Source organism: Vigna angularis, chromosome 9 (assembly GCF_016808095.1).
Source record: "Vigna angularis cultivar LongXiaoDou No.4 chromosome 9, ASM1680809v1, whole genome shotgun sequence".
Taxonomy (NCBI): domain Eukaryota; kingdom Viridiplantae; phylum Streptophyta; class Magnoliopsida; order Fabales; family Fabaceae; genus Vigna; species Vigna angularis.
Window position 1 is genome coordinate 8,980,005 of NC_068978.1, and position 16,770 is coordinate 8,996,774.

Here is a 16,770-nt window from a genome sequence, read left to right on the forward strand (position 1 = left end):
TTAAAAAATGTGTAATAAATAGATCCAAATCGTTAACCATGTTTAAATCTAAATGGTGGTGTACATTAAACATGGTAATATTATTATGTGGAATTTAATTGTGTTTATTTAGAAGGTTGTGTTAACAGAGGAATTAAGAATTCGAATAAGAACAAAGTTAAGGCTTTCTAGATCAGGGAATTAAACAAAAACAATGTCAGGGATTTCGAATCATTGAAAAGAGAAGGGAAGAAGATTTTGAGCATTGAACTTTTGTGGTTCATTGAAGGTTGTCAGCAATTAAGGTGAGTTTGATTTTCTCAGTGATTAGCAATTATTTTAGTTTATTCGTTATTTGGTGTTGCGTTTCCGTTTTGAGATGAAAAAGTTGTGTTTTGTTGTTAGGGTGATCAACATAAGACAACTCTTTTGAAAACAAATTATCTCACTATAATATTCTCATTTATCACTTTGGACAAAGTGATGTTTATTAACATAATTTTTCCATTGAGAAAGGTGAATGGACTTAGGTGACACATATGTCAAAATATGCACACTATTTACCATGAAAATATTGACACTAGTGAAGAAAGGGTTATAGACGTTTGTTCTTTAGGCTTTTTGACGTCCGACGTTCGACTGACGTCTTTGCAGGTGACATCTATGTAGATGTCCGTTGTGTCAGGCCGGACGTCTATATAGACGTCCACTGTGTCAGGCCGGACGTCTATAACCTCTCGGACGTCTATACACTAATGCAGAAAGGGCTTTATTAGACGGGTTATTTAGGGTTATTTAGGATTACAGGGTTTGGACGTTTGTTTGTGCACTCCAACACGTCTGAAGAGCAGATTCGAAATGAAAATGGAGGAAGATGGAGGAGTAAACGACCTAAAACGTAGGCCAAAAAACGCCGCCCAAGAACATGCAACAAACTGCACCAAAATGCACCGAAAACGATTTTTAATCAGTCCAAATGAAAGATATTTCATCACTGAACAATTTAATCGGAATAAAAGTAAGATTAAATGGTCCAAAACAGATAAAAACCAACTTGGAAATGCAAGGCGCAGAGGGAACTCTCACGGGTTCGCATAACTCCTCGCGGGTTCGCGTTTTGGTGTGTATGTCCTTATTTTAAACGTCTTTCGAACGTCCGTTGTGGCGGGGGACGGACGTCTATATATAGTAGACGTCCGGCCCCCTCCAGGACGAACGTTCAAGGGCTGACGGGTTGAACTACCCTGTCAGCCTCTAGAACGTCCGTCCTGGAGGGGGACGGACGTTTACTATATATAGACGTCCGTCCCCTTCCAGGATGGACGTTCAAGAGACTGATGGGTTCAACTACCCTGTCAGCCCTTGAACGTCCGTCCTGGAGGGGGACGGACGTTCAAGAGGCTGACAGGGTAGTTGAACCCGTTAGTCTTTTGAACGTCCGTCTTTGAGGGAGCCGGACGTGTACTATATATAGACGTCTGGCCCCCTCCAGGACGGACGTTCAAAAGGCCGAATCTTCAACTCTTCCGTCAGGCTTTTGAACGTCCGTTAGAGGGGTCGGACGTCTACTATATTATAGACGTCCGTCCCCCTCTAGGACGGACGTCTCCACACTCAATTATTTACATTTATGCCACTGGTCAATTATTTACGTTGGGGTTTTGGTAGACGAACGTCTATGCAGTGACGTTAAAGATCAATTCTGCACTAGTGTGAATTTGAAATTACTTAGAACTTCCACTTCTATCAAACACTTACAATTTTTTTAAAAAAAATTATTCATTCGACTAGAAACAAAAAAATTTAGCATGCTTCACATTTTTTTTATCAAAAGGAAGAATCATGAAAATTATCAACAATAATTTAAACTTTTTTTTTTCAAAATTTTAAGGCTTTCTTTTAGAAATTGAGTTTAATGAAAAACATATATGAAAAATGGGTCTAATGAGCTTGAAAACTATTGTTGTTGTTATCAAATTGAAAATTAAATGAAAATCACATAATTTTTCATTTTTTTATTTTCTTTTCAAAACTTTGATTGATGTCTTTTTATCCAATATTAGAAAGAAAAACTATATTGAATTGTGCTTGAAAGAAATTGGGGTTGAACGTTAAACGAGATTGACTGAAAAAATCAAACAGATTGAGTTGTCTTATGAAAATGTTGAAGAAACTAATATTTTTTAATTCATTCACAGTGTTTTTAAATAAAAAATATGATGTGAGAATTAAGAAACATGATAATTTTTCATCATTTTTTTTAACTTTCAGAAATATTATCTTTCAATGACAACCATGTATGACTACTCAAGTTTAATGGACTCAAAAAGACTTTTTTTTTCACATCATGTAAAAATCCTAAAATTATTGATTTTAGTCTTTTGTTTTTTTTTTTTTTTTGAAGGTTATCATAAGAATGAATAAGACCTTCAAAAAGATCAAGAAAACAAATTTATGTACATTTTTATAATGTAAGAAATTCTTAAAATAAAAAACATTTACACTATCATTTCACACCAAAAAAAATTATCTCTGTTTTTTTTTCATTTTTCAAGATTTGTTTATATATATATATATATATATATATATATATATATCATTTGTATGAATGAAGAGAACCATCGATCCCAAAATGGACCAATTTATATACATGCCATGAATTTCTTTCCTTTGTAATATTTACAGTGTAGAAAATATTCAAAAATCAATGATGTGTTCAAAACTTAAAAAAATGGAAAAATTATTAATTCAATTTTTTTTTTACTTTCCTTCTTATGATTTTCAAATATGTTAAAAGAATTTATTTTATTTTTTTATTTTTCATTATCATTTTCTTCAAAGAAAACCACATATGGTAATTGGTTCTATTGGGCTAAAAAAAGTTTCTCTTTAGTGTTAAAAATAAGGGTGTTGCTCCCTCCACCTCCCCAATTTTATATAATTCCAACTATGTCCTAACCCAATTTTATATAATTCCAATTATGTCCTAAAGTTAAATTTTTTTACCTTTTTTATTTTAATATTTTAATTAATTTAAATTTACTCTTTCCTAAACCTATTCATCTCTCAGTTCTCACTTCCCACTTTCGTAACTCTCCCTCACTTCCGTAAGCTTTTCTCACTTCCGTCTCCATTTTTCTCCATTTCTTTCTCCTGTTTCTCCATTTATTCTTTGTTTATGGTTTTTGTAGAAGATCTTTTGGTGTGGAGCAACACTGGTGCGGAGGAAACAGCGTGTGCGGAGGAGGAAACGAGCAGATCTGCGTCCAGGTTGGTCTTTCACCCCGTGCTTGTCGACGATGTTACTGTGCAGGAAAGGCTGAAACGGATGTGGGACATCCGTTTGCCTTCGACGGATGTCCGACTTCCGTCGACGGATGTGGGATATCCGTTGAAGGCCAATCGGATATCCCACATCCGTTTCGGCTCTGCTGAATTTTTTTTACTTTTTTAATTGTTTTTAAATTATTATATCTGAAATATATATTTATATATTTGATATATTTATTGTTAAATGTTTTTAAATTTTTTTTTGACTTAGATTATTATTTGAATATTTTATAAATTTTTTTATTTATAGTTTGTAAATAAATTGATTAAGAATTAGATATGAAAATTTTTATATATTTAAATTATTTTTATTTCTTAAAATAAATATTATCAATTTAATTTATTTAATATTAGTAAATTTGTATTTGTATTTATTTTATTTATAGTAAATTTGTATTTGTAATAATAATTAATTTAATAATAATTAAATGGAAATGTATTTAAATATATTATTTTAATTAATTAGCTAATTGTTTCTTTTATTTAATTTTTGTTGTAAGTTAATAAATTAATTATTATTAGTTTAATTTTTTTTGAATTGCATTTTTTATAGTTTATTAATGATATTTGAAACAATAATTTATTTTAATTTTTGAAATTAAATAAACAAATTATTGTTAGAAATGGCAAGAACACGTGGTGCATCTTTTAATTCTCGAGGTGAGAGTTCTCGAGGAGAGAGTTCGTCGCAGGGCGAAGCTCGGAGAAGACCTACCGTTTCTGCTCGTAGAAGTCGGGCAGCTCCTATCCAGCATGACCCCATAGCTGAGGAGCGAGCCGTTGAGGAACAAACATATGAGGCGTATGAGACTCATGGAGAGGAGCATGCAGATGTTCATGACATACAAGAGGATGTCGCTGGATTTCCTGGAGGTCCACACGATCATTCATTGCTGACGCACTATGTTCAGCATGTAGCTTATGCTATTTCTCAAGGCCGGGTGAGTGCAAAAATAAAATTTATTTTATTATTTTTTTTAATAGAAAATTTATTAAATATTGATGTGTAGGATCGAGGGGACACACTGAAGTTGATCTCCCACGGAAAAAAAGTAAATAAGTTAGGACCATGCCACGAGGGAATTCAAGACATTGTGTTGAATTCCAGTTTGATGCCTCTTACAGGGATTTGTTATGATTACGTTGATAAGGGGTTACTCCTCGGATTCATAGAGAGGTGGCATTTTGAGACCAGTAGTTTCCATCTCCCTATAGGGGAGATGTCGATTACTCTTGATGACGTCTCGACATTACTTCACCTGCCCGTGATGGGACAAATGTGTGATTTGGAGGAGTTGGAGTTTGAGGAGGCTCGTACAGCCCTTGTGCAACTGCTCGGCGTTGATGGTGGCACAGCAGGTGCTGAGATGGAGGACGCACGTGGTCCGAAAGTCAGACTCAGCTGGCTTAGAGAGATATATGTTCAGAGGTGTGAGTCGCAGCATTGGGACTATGCTGCTAGAGCATATTTGTTGCATCTAGTAGGATGTACGATTTTTGCAAATAAGAGTGCCAGTTCTATACGCGTGTCTTACTTATTGTTATTTAGAGACGTACACGCGTGTGGCAGATATGCCTGGGGTGTTGCTGCACTCGCCTATTTGTACGAGCAGCTCGGGGATGCGAGTCTCGCGTCCACGAAGCAGATGGCTGGATATTTGACTCTATTTCAGGTACAGTTATAACTTTGACATTTATTTCATGTATTTATTTCCATGTTCGAACATGGATGTAATTTAATTGAATGATTATTTTTTAAGAGTTGGATATACGAACATTTCCCTGGCTTGGGGAGGAGGCGGTTGGTGACTTCTTACGATGATACCACACCACGTGCCATGAGGTGGCAGAGCCCTAGACAGAGTTCCACTCTCGCAGAGATTCGGTCACAGTTGGATGCGCTGACATACAGTGGAGTTGTATGGCATCCATATGAGGGGCATCGAGGCATTCGGCCATTCTTCGGCATCTGTATGTATTCTGGATGGATTCGGATTGGTGACACCCTTTGGCGTCATTTGCCTGAGCGTGTGCTGAGGCAATTTGGGTTTCAGCAAGACATTCCACGATCACCGACTACGGTTCCAGATGCAGATGTAGTGGCCATTGATCATATGTGGTTGCACTTCAGAGCTCACGTTGTGAGTAATGTCAGACATGCAGCATCCCCTTCTGACTGTGTTGATGGGTACATTCAGTGGTTCAGAAGGGTTTCGCATCCTTATATTATTGTTACTGCAGATGACGCGCGACCGGCTCTTGCACCTAGACAACGCCCCGATGTTCCACGGGAGGCACGACCCCATCGTAGATCGTCTCCACCTTCACCATCTGGCGCCCTGGTATATTATTTTTCATTGCTTATATTATTAAATTTTGATCACCTTGTTTATTTAATTGTTTGATATAATTATAATGCAGCCTAGATTTAGGCGAATGGCGAGAATGTTACAGTCCTTGATATCGTGTCGTCATGTCACCGAGGGTACTGTTGCACATCAGGTGTCAGTGGACCTGCTTCAGATTGCTAATGAAGGCATCGACGAATATTCCACGCCTAGGAGAGAGCAGAGGCATGTGCGTGGTAGACGGTCGACGTCTAATTGATAGGACTTTATATTTCCTTTATCTGATTATGTATTAGAGGACTTTAAATTATCTTTGTATTTGTAATAGACATTTATAATTTCTTATAATTTCAATGTTTTCATTTTGAGTTACATGTTCTTTTATATTGGTTATATAGATGATCAAATATTTATATGTTTAAGTGGAAAAAAAAAGAACTTAATTAACAATAAGTAATATAAATATGATCATATATAAATAAATACTACATAAATATCACGAATAATAAAAATATAATTATCATGAATACTGACAATAAGTACTTAAATAACAAAATATAATAGTGTATTTCTACATATCTTCATACATAATATAAATATCATGAATCACCTAAGTCAACATAAGATGTTGTTATGTCCATCAACTGTTCAAATGCGTGCATCCTACTAGTATAAATAGATGACCACGCTCGTGCCTCAGGATAACAGTGGGTTGAGGACATGATATTTACCGTAGGCAACGGACAACCTTCTTGTAGCTTAACCTACATTATACAAATAACAAAATATAATTGACTGATAAGTAATTTTAAAATAAATTCATAACAAAATGCACTTACCTGCACAAAATGACATCCATGAACATGTCCTATACAAATTAAGTGATGTTGAGTGATATCAGAAGGTGGTGTGGAACGTAGTGGAAAGATAGTATAATTTTGAGAGTATGACAAACACACTAAGATAACGTTATATCGGTTAGCAATTGCATAACCAATGTCTGGTAATGTCATCCACTTGCTCGTGTTAGCCTGTTATGAATAAAAGTTGTTAGAAAAAACCCTTTGTGCAATAAAGAAACTACATAAAACGGGAAACACTTACCGCAGACAGTGACTGCACCAACAAAGAGGACCTCAGTTCTTCTAGTCTATCATAGCCTCCTACTAGGCTTGCATATTCATCACGCCATCCACTCAGTTCTTTGTACAACTCATTCCTCACAACAGGCCATGAATCTTCTCCGAGTCCCAACAACGCAGCAATGCATCTATACCCACAGTGACCATCAGCCACAACATCAACAACGTCCACAATGAAGGGGTGAGTAGTAGAATGAAATTGGTCTATCATTGGAACTCTCCTTTTCTTCATTGCTTTTGGCTTTGATTGTAATTTACTTCTCACAGATGAAGATTCTATGGTTGAATGAAAGGCGTCCACATACTCAAAATATGATGGATCCCGCGTAGTAGACCTTTCACTTCGTTTAACTTTACTTTTTTGTGCACCCTTTGTCTTGACTTTATGTAATGGAGGGACCATTGATGTCAATGTAGGACAAACAATTTCAAGTAACTTCTGCTTGATGGTGACTTTACCGCCAATGTCAACCTCATTGAATCGTTCTTCTACTTGTTTCAACTCATCTTTAATGGATAACTGAGGCTTAGTTTCATTTAATTCAACATTTGAGAAATGCAATCTTCGCCACATGATATGAAATTCACCTATAGGGATCATCCTAGGATCATATCGTGCTAATTCACATGCACATGGGACACCAAATGTACGTCTCAATACGCATCCACACTTTGAGGAGTCCAATCCTATCTGCTGCACTATTTTCAATTCCTTAGCAATGAGATCCAATGCATATCGAGACACACGCCCAATAAGTTCTCTATATATGTAGCCTTTAAAATAGTCACTCCTGAGCAACAAACTACTTTCAAATGACGCCTTAATCTTGTTGTGTTGTAAGATAATGACGTTATGAATACTATCCCAACAATAACACAAATCACCCATACTATTGCTCAGAACTTTCTTCAGGCTCCAATGAGCAGATTCAGCCCTGAAACAAAAAAAAAAAACTTCAACAAGTACAAATAAATATTTATCTACAAAACAAATAAATAAAATAACATTACAACATACCTATTTGTGGTTGTGTTCCCTAAATGCATTACTTTGTTCGTCCAGAACTTTACAAAGTATGTGCTGTACGGAATAATCCAATTCTGATTAACATATTCAAAGAACAAAGGCCATGATCTGCTTGCGTATTCAAAACCATTCACATACTCAGCAAACAAGCTTTCATCAGCACAATCCATCACATTTTCCCATGCATCCATCAACACTTCCCAAACCTCAGTAGAATGAACTAACATTTTGCATTTAGCTTTAACATTTTTAAGGATGTGGAACCGACATAACATCTGATATGACTCAGGGAATACACTTGATATGGCATTCATCAAAGCCAAGTCTCGGTCAGTCACAATAACTTTAGGACCACCCTCAGATGTTAAAAATAAACCTTTCAGCTTTTCCAAAGCCCATGTGAAATTACTCTGCCTTTCAGTAGACAAGAAAGCAAATGCTGCTGAGAAGGTTAACCCTGTAGACGTCATACCCACAATCTCAAGCAACGGAAGTCTATATCTATTTGTTTTATATGTGGAATCCATCATAAATACAACATTAAATGAGTTTAACAATTTCACCGCATCAGGATGTGTCCAAAACAAGTCAGTAACAACCTTTGAATCATCAACACACCTACTCCAGTGAATGTACTTATCCCGATCCAACAACATCATAAGTTGTTGTAGTTCAGTTCTGGACCCTCTTAATGATCGTTTATACGCATGCCTTGCGTTGTAGATTTGTTTAATCGTTGTCACATTTCGATCATTATTTTGTTTGAGTGTTAATAAAATATTTGCAGGTGTAACTTTACTCTTTGTCATATCAACCAGTAATGACTTCTCACTCGTATTTAACCTGCCAGCATAAGGGTGACCCACTAAAGTTTCAGCCAACTCATGGTTGTGATGTCCACACATCACCTTCAACACCCATCCGGCCCCATCTGAACATGGTTTACCCTTTAATCTAAACGGACATTCACATTTACGAGTGCCGTATACACTAGCCACTGCATCAGCTTTGTATTTCCTATATTTTCCCCCTCTTTCACATCCAAGATTGACATACGTTTTTCTTCCCCGTACACCAGTAGCTATGTCAGATCTTACTATTACCACAACAAATCCTAAATCAAAAGCCATCCCTCTTACCCATTGAATTAAGTGGTCCCGTGAATGAAATATTTCATTTGTTGTAAATCTATTTGTTAAATCTCTCTCTACAACTTTGCTAATTGATGAAGACAAATCAGATTTCAAACTACAACCAATCTGAGAATCCATATGAAGATATTCATCCATTTTAAATAATAATCACCTACAAAATTATAATGACCTTTATTAACATAATTAATAATTAATCAAACAAATATAAAAATATTAATATAATTAAATTATATATTTGATATAAATAGAGTAATAAATAATTTTTTTATATAATTATCAAATTATTAAAGAATTAAAGATACAAAAATCATCTATAACAAATTCATATTTTAACAAAATTATTACGTTTAAAAACTAACCATATATAACATTTAAAATTATAAATTTAAATATAACTTACTGTAAATAAAATAAACAAATAAAATAAAAACAAAATAAACAAATAAAATAAAACTGAAACTTAAAAGCAAACTGTTTCTGGACGGATGACATCCTTCAACGGATGTCAACATCCGTTGAAGGCAAAACGGATGTCGACATCCGTTTCGCCTTCAACGGATGTTGACATCCGTTAAAGGATGTCATCCGTCCAGAACAGTTTGCTTTTAAGTTTCGGTTTTATTTTAAGCAAATATTACAGGCTTTGGATATTAAAAAGATTATTGGAAGTATGAGAAACATTTAGGGTTTGGGATTATAGGAAGGATTATGACTACGTACCTGGAGAGGAACCACAATAACAACACTACACCATAAACGCACTGCACCACGTACTGTACCGAGAACAAGAGAAAGATTGCTTGATAATTTTTTTCACGATCACCAAGCTTTGCAGAAAAATATTTTACTCATACAAGGAACTACGTGTTATAAATGAATAAAATTAAAAGACAATAATTTTTAAAATAAAATGTTACTGAGGGGCAAAATAGTAAAGGAAAGGTAGAGGAAGGGGCAAAAAAGTAAAGGGGAGGTGGAGGAAGAGATGCGTGGGGGTGGAGGGAGCAACTCCCTAAAAATAAATGAGTTTAAAATCTTCTTTTTTTTTCAAATTCTTTATTTTTTTTAATGAATATATAGGTCACAACGAAGGACCATCAATCCGAAAAATATTCAGAAAACAAATTTGTACTTGTGAATTTTTTAATAAATATTATCTTGTTCACAACAATCAAATGGCACTAGGCGGCTCAAAAACTGATTTCAAATAATTTTATAAAATAATGTGATGTGAAAATTATGAAAGTGTAAAAAGAATCTTTTTATTGTTTTCTTTTAAGAAATGGGCTCCAAGGGAGACGATGAAAAGTGAGCTTAACGAGCTTAAGAATTGCAAACATAAAGAAAATTTTTGGAAAATATGAGCTTTTCATAATTTTTTTTAAAATTTATTTATTTAATTTTAATTTTAATTTTTTTTAAACTTTTAGAGAAATTAGATCCGAGGAAAACTATGTGCATGGCAAGGGTCTGATGGACTCAAACAATTATTCCCTATGTTATCATAGTGAGAAAACTTAGAAAAATATGATTTCAGTTTTTTTAATTGATTTTTTATTTATTTTTTTGTGATATTATTATTATGAATCAGTTTGAAAATATGAAAATATAAATTTATGTACATGTTGTGAAACTCTTTTTTAAATATTTACAATGTAGAACATTTTATAGAAAAATCATCATCACATGAAAAAAAAATGATTAAATTATGCATTTGATCATTATTTTTTACTTTGAATTAATTAAAATAACTTAAAAGAAAAAAAAAACTTTATATATATATTTTTTAATTTTTTTTGTTTCTTTTAATTTAAAAAAAGCAAAAATTGGGCTTAAAGTAGCCCAACATGGAAATCGGCCCAATGTACATGAATTTAGTATTTTTATTGATTTTCATTTTTCATCACCATTTTTTTAAATTCAAGAAAAATAAATTTATATACATACAAGAATAATTAATTAATTTTATTTACAAAGAAGAATATTGTATGTTCAAAGCATATTTTTATTCCACAAAAGAAAGAAAAAAAATAGAGGAAAATGTTTTATCAATTTTCATATTCTTTAATTTTTTTTTTCAAAAACCAATACTATTGAAGCCTTTGATATCAATGACAGAGAATATTGACACAATGGAATTTTTTGGCTATAAAAGGAGGAGTGGACTAGGTTGAGCGACACTTTGCTTTGTGAGATTTGAGCATGTGAGTTTTGAGAGTCTATGAGAGTTTCTAAGTGAGAGAGCCTTTGAGTGTTCTTGAGGGCTACTGAGTGTTGTGCAAGAGAGATTGTGAGCCTAGTGAGTGTTCTTGAGAGTTTATGAGTGAAAGAGCCTTTGAGTGCGCATCATTCTTGCTTCTGCGTTTTGTAAGCCCTCATTCTCTCAACCTTCCTTCTCTTTATGTTTATTCTTTAATCTTGCTCTTATGTTTTGCTATTTTTTCCTTACGCTTTATGTTCTCTCCTTTTGTTATTTGTTCTATTTTTTGTTATTATTTTATCTTTTTGCTCTCATTTTGCTTTATGTTTTATGTTATTTCACTCGCATGTTCTTTATTCGCTCTTGCTCTTTTTGTTTTTGTTATTTTCTCTTCTCTTATTTGCTTCTCCTCTCATCTCTATTTTTTTCATGTCTTTTATTTCATATTAATGTATGTACTATTACTTAAACATGAGATATATAGGTTGGAAAATTGTTGTTGATCTCTCTTCGTTTGAAGGTATGAAAGAGGCACTAGAACAACGCCACGTACTCGTTTAAAAAAAACTTTTAAACTAATATGAACAAAATATGGACTCTTTTGGACTTAAATCTAGTTAGGATCTGTTGCGAGGACCATGAACCTGATTTATTACTAGACATCAAAACTAGACCCCAAAACTAGACAATGGACAAAAAAGAAAAAAAAAATATTGTATAAAACACTTGACCTGAACATAATAACTCTTTCACTTTTGCAAGTTTTCTTTATCTTTTGGATTTTTTTAAAATAGAATAAGAATGAACATAAAAATTGGAAAAACTGGGGATCGAAGCTAAGACAAGCTATAAATGTTGGCAGCCTACTAAAGAGCAAGTTGATATATTAATGACTATCTTCAACCATGGGATAGTAAATCACAGTCGAAAGCAGGTACGTGAAATTGTAACACGGTTTATGGATATCGAGTAAAACAACGACGCTTGCGGCAGGATGTCACTGGTGCATCTACCCATTCCTATTGCTTCCTACCGTCTTTTATGCATGGTAAGCTTCCTCTATGTTTTCCCTCCTTTCTTTTTTTGTTTTATTTTTGTATTTTTTTTCTAACTCATATTTCTCTTTATTATATAACTGGAGATCTTACATGGGTAACTCCATCGATTCCAAGTCTCTTAGATCTCTTTCTGATCCCCTTGTACACAACGAAAGGGAGGTCTCTCATCCCATACCCTTTCGCGTAAAGTTTCTTGAATCGAGTTTTTCTTAAGATATTACCCAATCAAAAGTCTCCTTAAGGAGATAATTTTTTTATTTATATATGTATTTTTTGTTTTATGAAATTTTTTTATCTGTTTATGTATTTATCAGCTACTTGTGGTCAAATTTGGACAATGTTTGTAAAATATGTATACTTAATTTTTTTTGCATTTTATTTTTATTATTTTGACATCATATTTTTTTGTTTATTAAATCTGTGATTTACATCTATCCATTATTGATGTCCTTGATTGTCAACTCACCAATTCTTTTGGATAAGAACATCGAAGATCTTTTACTACTTTACTTTTTTATTTTATGTTTTTGTTTTTTTGTATTTTTTTGTCACCCACTTGATGAAGTTGTTATCTTTGTAATAATTCAAAGTATAACTGTAAAGGTGAATGTATTTTTTTTTCTATTATTATTTTTTATGTACATTCCGTATTGTGAAAATAAATGTATATTTTTATTTTATTTACATGTTTAAAAATCATTTTACATTTTGTTGTCATCTTATGGAATCATTCTCGTTCATCTCTTTCGTTTTTTTAATTACTTGATCCAAACAGTTTTTTTAAAAAGAAAATATTTAATTTATCATGAATTTAGAAATATCATTTGAATAACATGTATGAAACTGTTCAAGATCTTTGAAAAAGTTCAATAGTGGATGGTTGACGAGGTAATGAACAAATGAACATGGTTATGCCCCCAATTTGAAAGCAACTTATGGCCTCTCTAAAGTTAATCTGGGTATGCCACTGTTTAAAAATGAGATAAAAATGTGAACAATGCTCCTAATTTGAGGGTGAATAGGCCTTCAAAAATGGTTGTGACATGAATGAGGTAAAACAATGAAGGGATTTACTCCTAATAACAATCTTAACCGTTGACAGTAATTACGATATGAAACATTGTAAAAAGGGAAAATTGGACAGGGTTTATAATTGAAGGTTTAGGCTTTAGACTGGACGAAGTTTGGATTCAAAGCCACTTAAAAAATGAATTGGGAATGTTTTTCAAGAATGTCCCTCATGAATGAATGAACAATTATTTTTTAGAGACTCTTGAAACCGGTAATCATTTAGAAAGATACCCAATTATTTGCAAGCAAATCTCAACACAATTTTATTCAAAAAATTTATTTTTTATTTTTTAAATTTAGAGCACACTTGTACGCACGAATTTTTTAATTTTTTTTAAAGATAACAAAAATAAATCTTTGATTGGTTTGAACCTTATTGAACTTGTAAAACATTAAAGACAAAAAAAAAATTATGGTTATTCGAAACAAGGATCTATGTTTTGTTCTCTTCATTCTTCTTTTTTTTCATTTAAAACATTTTCTTTCCTTCCTTATCTTTTTAGCAAATTTTTTTATCATTTGTCAGATAATTAGAAGTAAACATTATATCAACTTTCAAGATAAAGGTAATCTTTGTTTAAGGTAATTTAAAAGATTTTTTAATTTATATATATATATATATATATATATATATATATATATATATATATATATATTTTAAGAATCCAGTTAAAATTACTTAAAATCTGAGAATCAAATTGAAATTCCAAAATAAATATGAGAAAGGGTTTAATTCTTAAAATATTATAATTATATAGCTAATATACTCACTTAAATACTCTTTGTTTCGGTTAAATTGGTCCGAGGGTGGTCGTCCTTCCTTACTCTGTTCTCTTTTGATCTTCAATCCTCTCCTAGAATGCAATCCACTTTGATGAGTTGTTGACCTGCGAAAGACACTCCGACGCTCAAGTTAGACATGTTTCATAAAGAGATGTCACTATTTTATTATGATAGAAAAAGATGATTGTACCTGACATCAGTTGTATTATTTATAAAGTTTGTGGCAGTCAAGTCCATTGATTAGTTATCAGTATATTTTTACGGAATCAAACCCAATAATCAATAATTAATACCGTATATTTATAAAACGTAAGGTAATATGACCTGTTAATACCTGATAATTGCCCATGAATGACCATTAACTCCGATCGGTATATTTCATATAGTACATAAGCCCCTCCAGCCCAAGCAAGCTCTTTTATTCGAAAGAGGTGCGTAGGGATTATTATGAGCTTTAAAAGAGGTGCGTAGGGATTATTATGAGCTTTAAAAGAGGTCCCTCACGTTGTTTTTAGGGAGTCTATCTTTGATACTTTAAGTCTTCATTGCTTTCTGTATCGAGCGGCGAACTGTAGGAATTCTCTTTGGATTTGTTCCATAGACTGAACAGAAAATGCTAAGAGTTCTCTTTGACACTTTTTCTAGTGCAAGAGATTTTCACTCCAAAAAATATGCTTTTAAATAAAATAAAGTAAACGCTTCAATATTTTATAATTTATTTTTATAATGAAAAGGCATTGGAACATGACAAAGCTGAACCTGTTGAGTAGTTGACTGATAAGAGTTCTTTTTCAAACTTCCTGCGTTGAGCGGGGATTTCTGAAGCCCTTTTTCGGACTTCCCCCGAGCGGCTTGAGGCAGGAGTTATTTTTCTAACTTCTTGTGTTGAGCGGGGATTTCTGAAGTCATTTGTCTGACTTCCCCCGAGCGGTCTTGAGGCAGAAGTCATTTTCCTGACTTCCTGCGTTGAGTGGGGATTTCTGAAGTAATTTTTCTGACTTCCCCCCGAGCGGCTTGAGGCAGGAGTCAATTTTCTGACTTCCTACGTTGAGCGGAGATTTTTGAAGTCACTTTTCTGACTTCCCCCGAGCGGTCTTGAGGCAGGAGTCATTTTTCTGACTTCCTACGTTGAGCGGGGATTTTTGAAGTCATTTTCCTGACTTCCCCCTGAGCGGTCTTGAGGCAAGAGTCATTTTTTTGACTTCCTGCGTTGAGCGGTCTTGAGGCAGGAGTCATTTTTTTGACTTCCTACGTTGAGCGGTCTTGAGGCAGGAGTCATTTTTCTGACTTCCTACATTGAGCGGGGATTTTTGAAGTCATTTTTCTGACTTCCCCCTGAGCGGTCTCGAGGCAGGAGTCATTTTTCTGACTTCCTGCGTTGAGCGAGGATTTTTGAAGTCATTTTTCTGACTTCCTCCCGAGCGGTTTTGAGGCAGGAGTCATTTTTCTGACTTCCTGCGTTGAGCGGGGATTTCTAAGGTCATTTTTCTAACTTCCCCCCAAGCGGCTTGAGGCAGGAGTCATTTTTCTGATTTCCTGCGTTGAGCGGTGATTTCTGAAGTCATTTTTCTGACTTCCCCCGAGCGGCCATTATAACCTGACAGTTGAAGGTAAGTCTGAACCTTTCTGCACATGATATTTTATAATTTATAATTTAAAATTAAGAGTTGGTAGAACCTGATCCAGTGGAGGTCTGAACCTTCCTGCACATAATATTTTATAATTTAAAACTAAGACTCGGTAGAACCTGACAAGGTTGAACGCAGTTCTGAACCATCCTGTGCATAATATTTTATAATTTAAAATTAAGAGTCGGTAGAACCTGACAAGGTTGAACGCATTTCTGAACCATCCTATGCATAATATTTTATAATTTAAAATTAAGAGTCGGTACAACCTCACAAGGTTGAACGCATTTCTGAACCATCCTGTGCATATTATTTTATAATTTATAATTTAGAATTAAGAGTCGGTAGAACCTAACAAGGTTGAACGCAACTCTGAACCATCCTGTGCATAATATTTTATAATTTAAAATTAAGATTCGTTAGAACCTGACAAGGTTGAACGCATTTCTGAACCATCCTGTGCATAATATTTTATAATTTATAAATTAAAATTAAGAGTTGGTAGAACCTAACCTAGTGGAGGTCTGAACCTTTCTACACATAATATTTTATAGTTTATAATTTAAAACTAAGAGTCGGTAGAACCTGACAAGGTTGAACGCAGCTTTGAACCATCCTGTGCATAATATTTTATAATTTAAAATTAAGAGTTGGTAGAACCTGACAAGGTTGAACGCATTTCTAAATCATCCTGTGCATAATATTTTATAATTTAAAATTAAGAGTTGGTAGAACCTGACAAGGTTGAACGCATTTCTGAACCATCCTGTGCATAATATTTTATTATTTATAATTTAAAATTAAGAGTCGGTAGAACTTGACAAGGTTGAACGCATTTCTGAACCATCCTGTGCAGGCATATTTTTACTCTGCAAGATATTTTTACTCACAAAAATATGAGTTAAACAAATATATTATAATTTATAAATTATAATGAAAAGTGGAACCTGCCAAGGATTAACGTAGGACCGAACTTTCCTGAAAGTTCTCAAAACAAAAGACATGTCTTTAGGAATTATTACGGAATTTTTTACTCTTGTTGCAAAACTT

The 16,770-nt window shown here is 33.6% G+C and overlaps 2 protein-coding genes across 2 annotated transcripts; one reads left to right on the plus strand and one right to left on the minus strand.

Moving 5' to 3' along the window:
• Positions 1 to 4,326: 4,326 nt before the first annotated feature.
• On the plus strand, positions 4,327 to 5,926 carry LOC128194079 (protein MAINTENANCE OF MERISTEMS-like). Its single transcript, XM_052868746.1, has 3 exons — positions 4,327 to 4,982; positions 5,070 to 5,651; positions 5,731 to 5,926. The coding sequence occupies exons 1-3, from the start codon at positions 4,422 to 4,424 to the stop codon at positions 5,914 to 5,916; spliced, it is 1,329 nt and encodes a 442-aa protein (XP_052724706.1). The 5' UTR covers positions 4,327 to 4,421; the 3' UTR covers positions 5,917 to 5,926.
• A 330-nt stretch (positions 5,927 to 6,256) lies between these two features.
• On the minus strand, positions 6,257 to 8,956 carry LOC128193866 (PKS-NRPS hybrid synthetase cheA-like). The gene is made up of 5 exons (XM_052868054.1): positions 8,445 to 8,956; positions 7,818 to 8,327; positions 6,762 to 7,734; positions 6,497 to 6,688; positions 6,257 to 6,421 (listed from the first exon to the last, which is right to left on the minus strand). Exons 1-5 carry the CDS (start codon positions 8,954 to 8,956, stop codon positions 6,257 to 6,259), a joined length of 2,352 nt encoding a protein of 783 aa, XP_052724014.1.
• Positions 8,957 to 16,770: the final 7,814 nt, after the last annotated feature.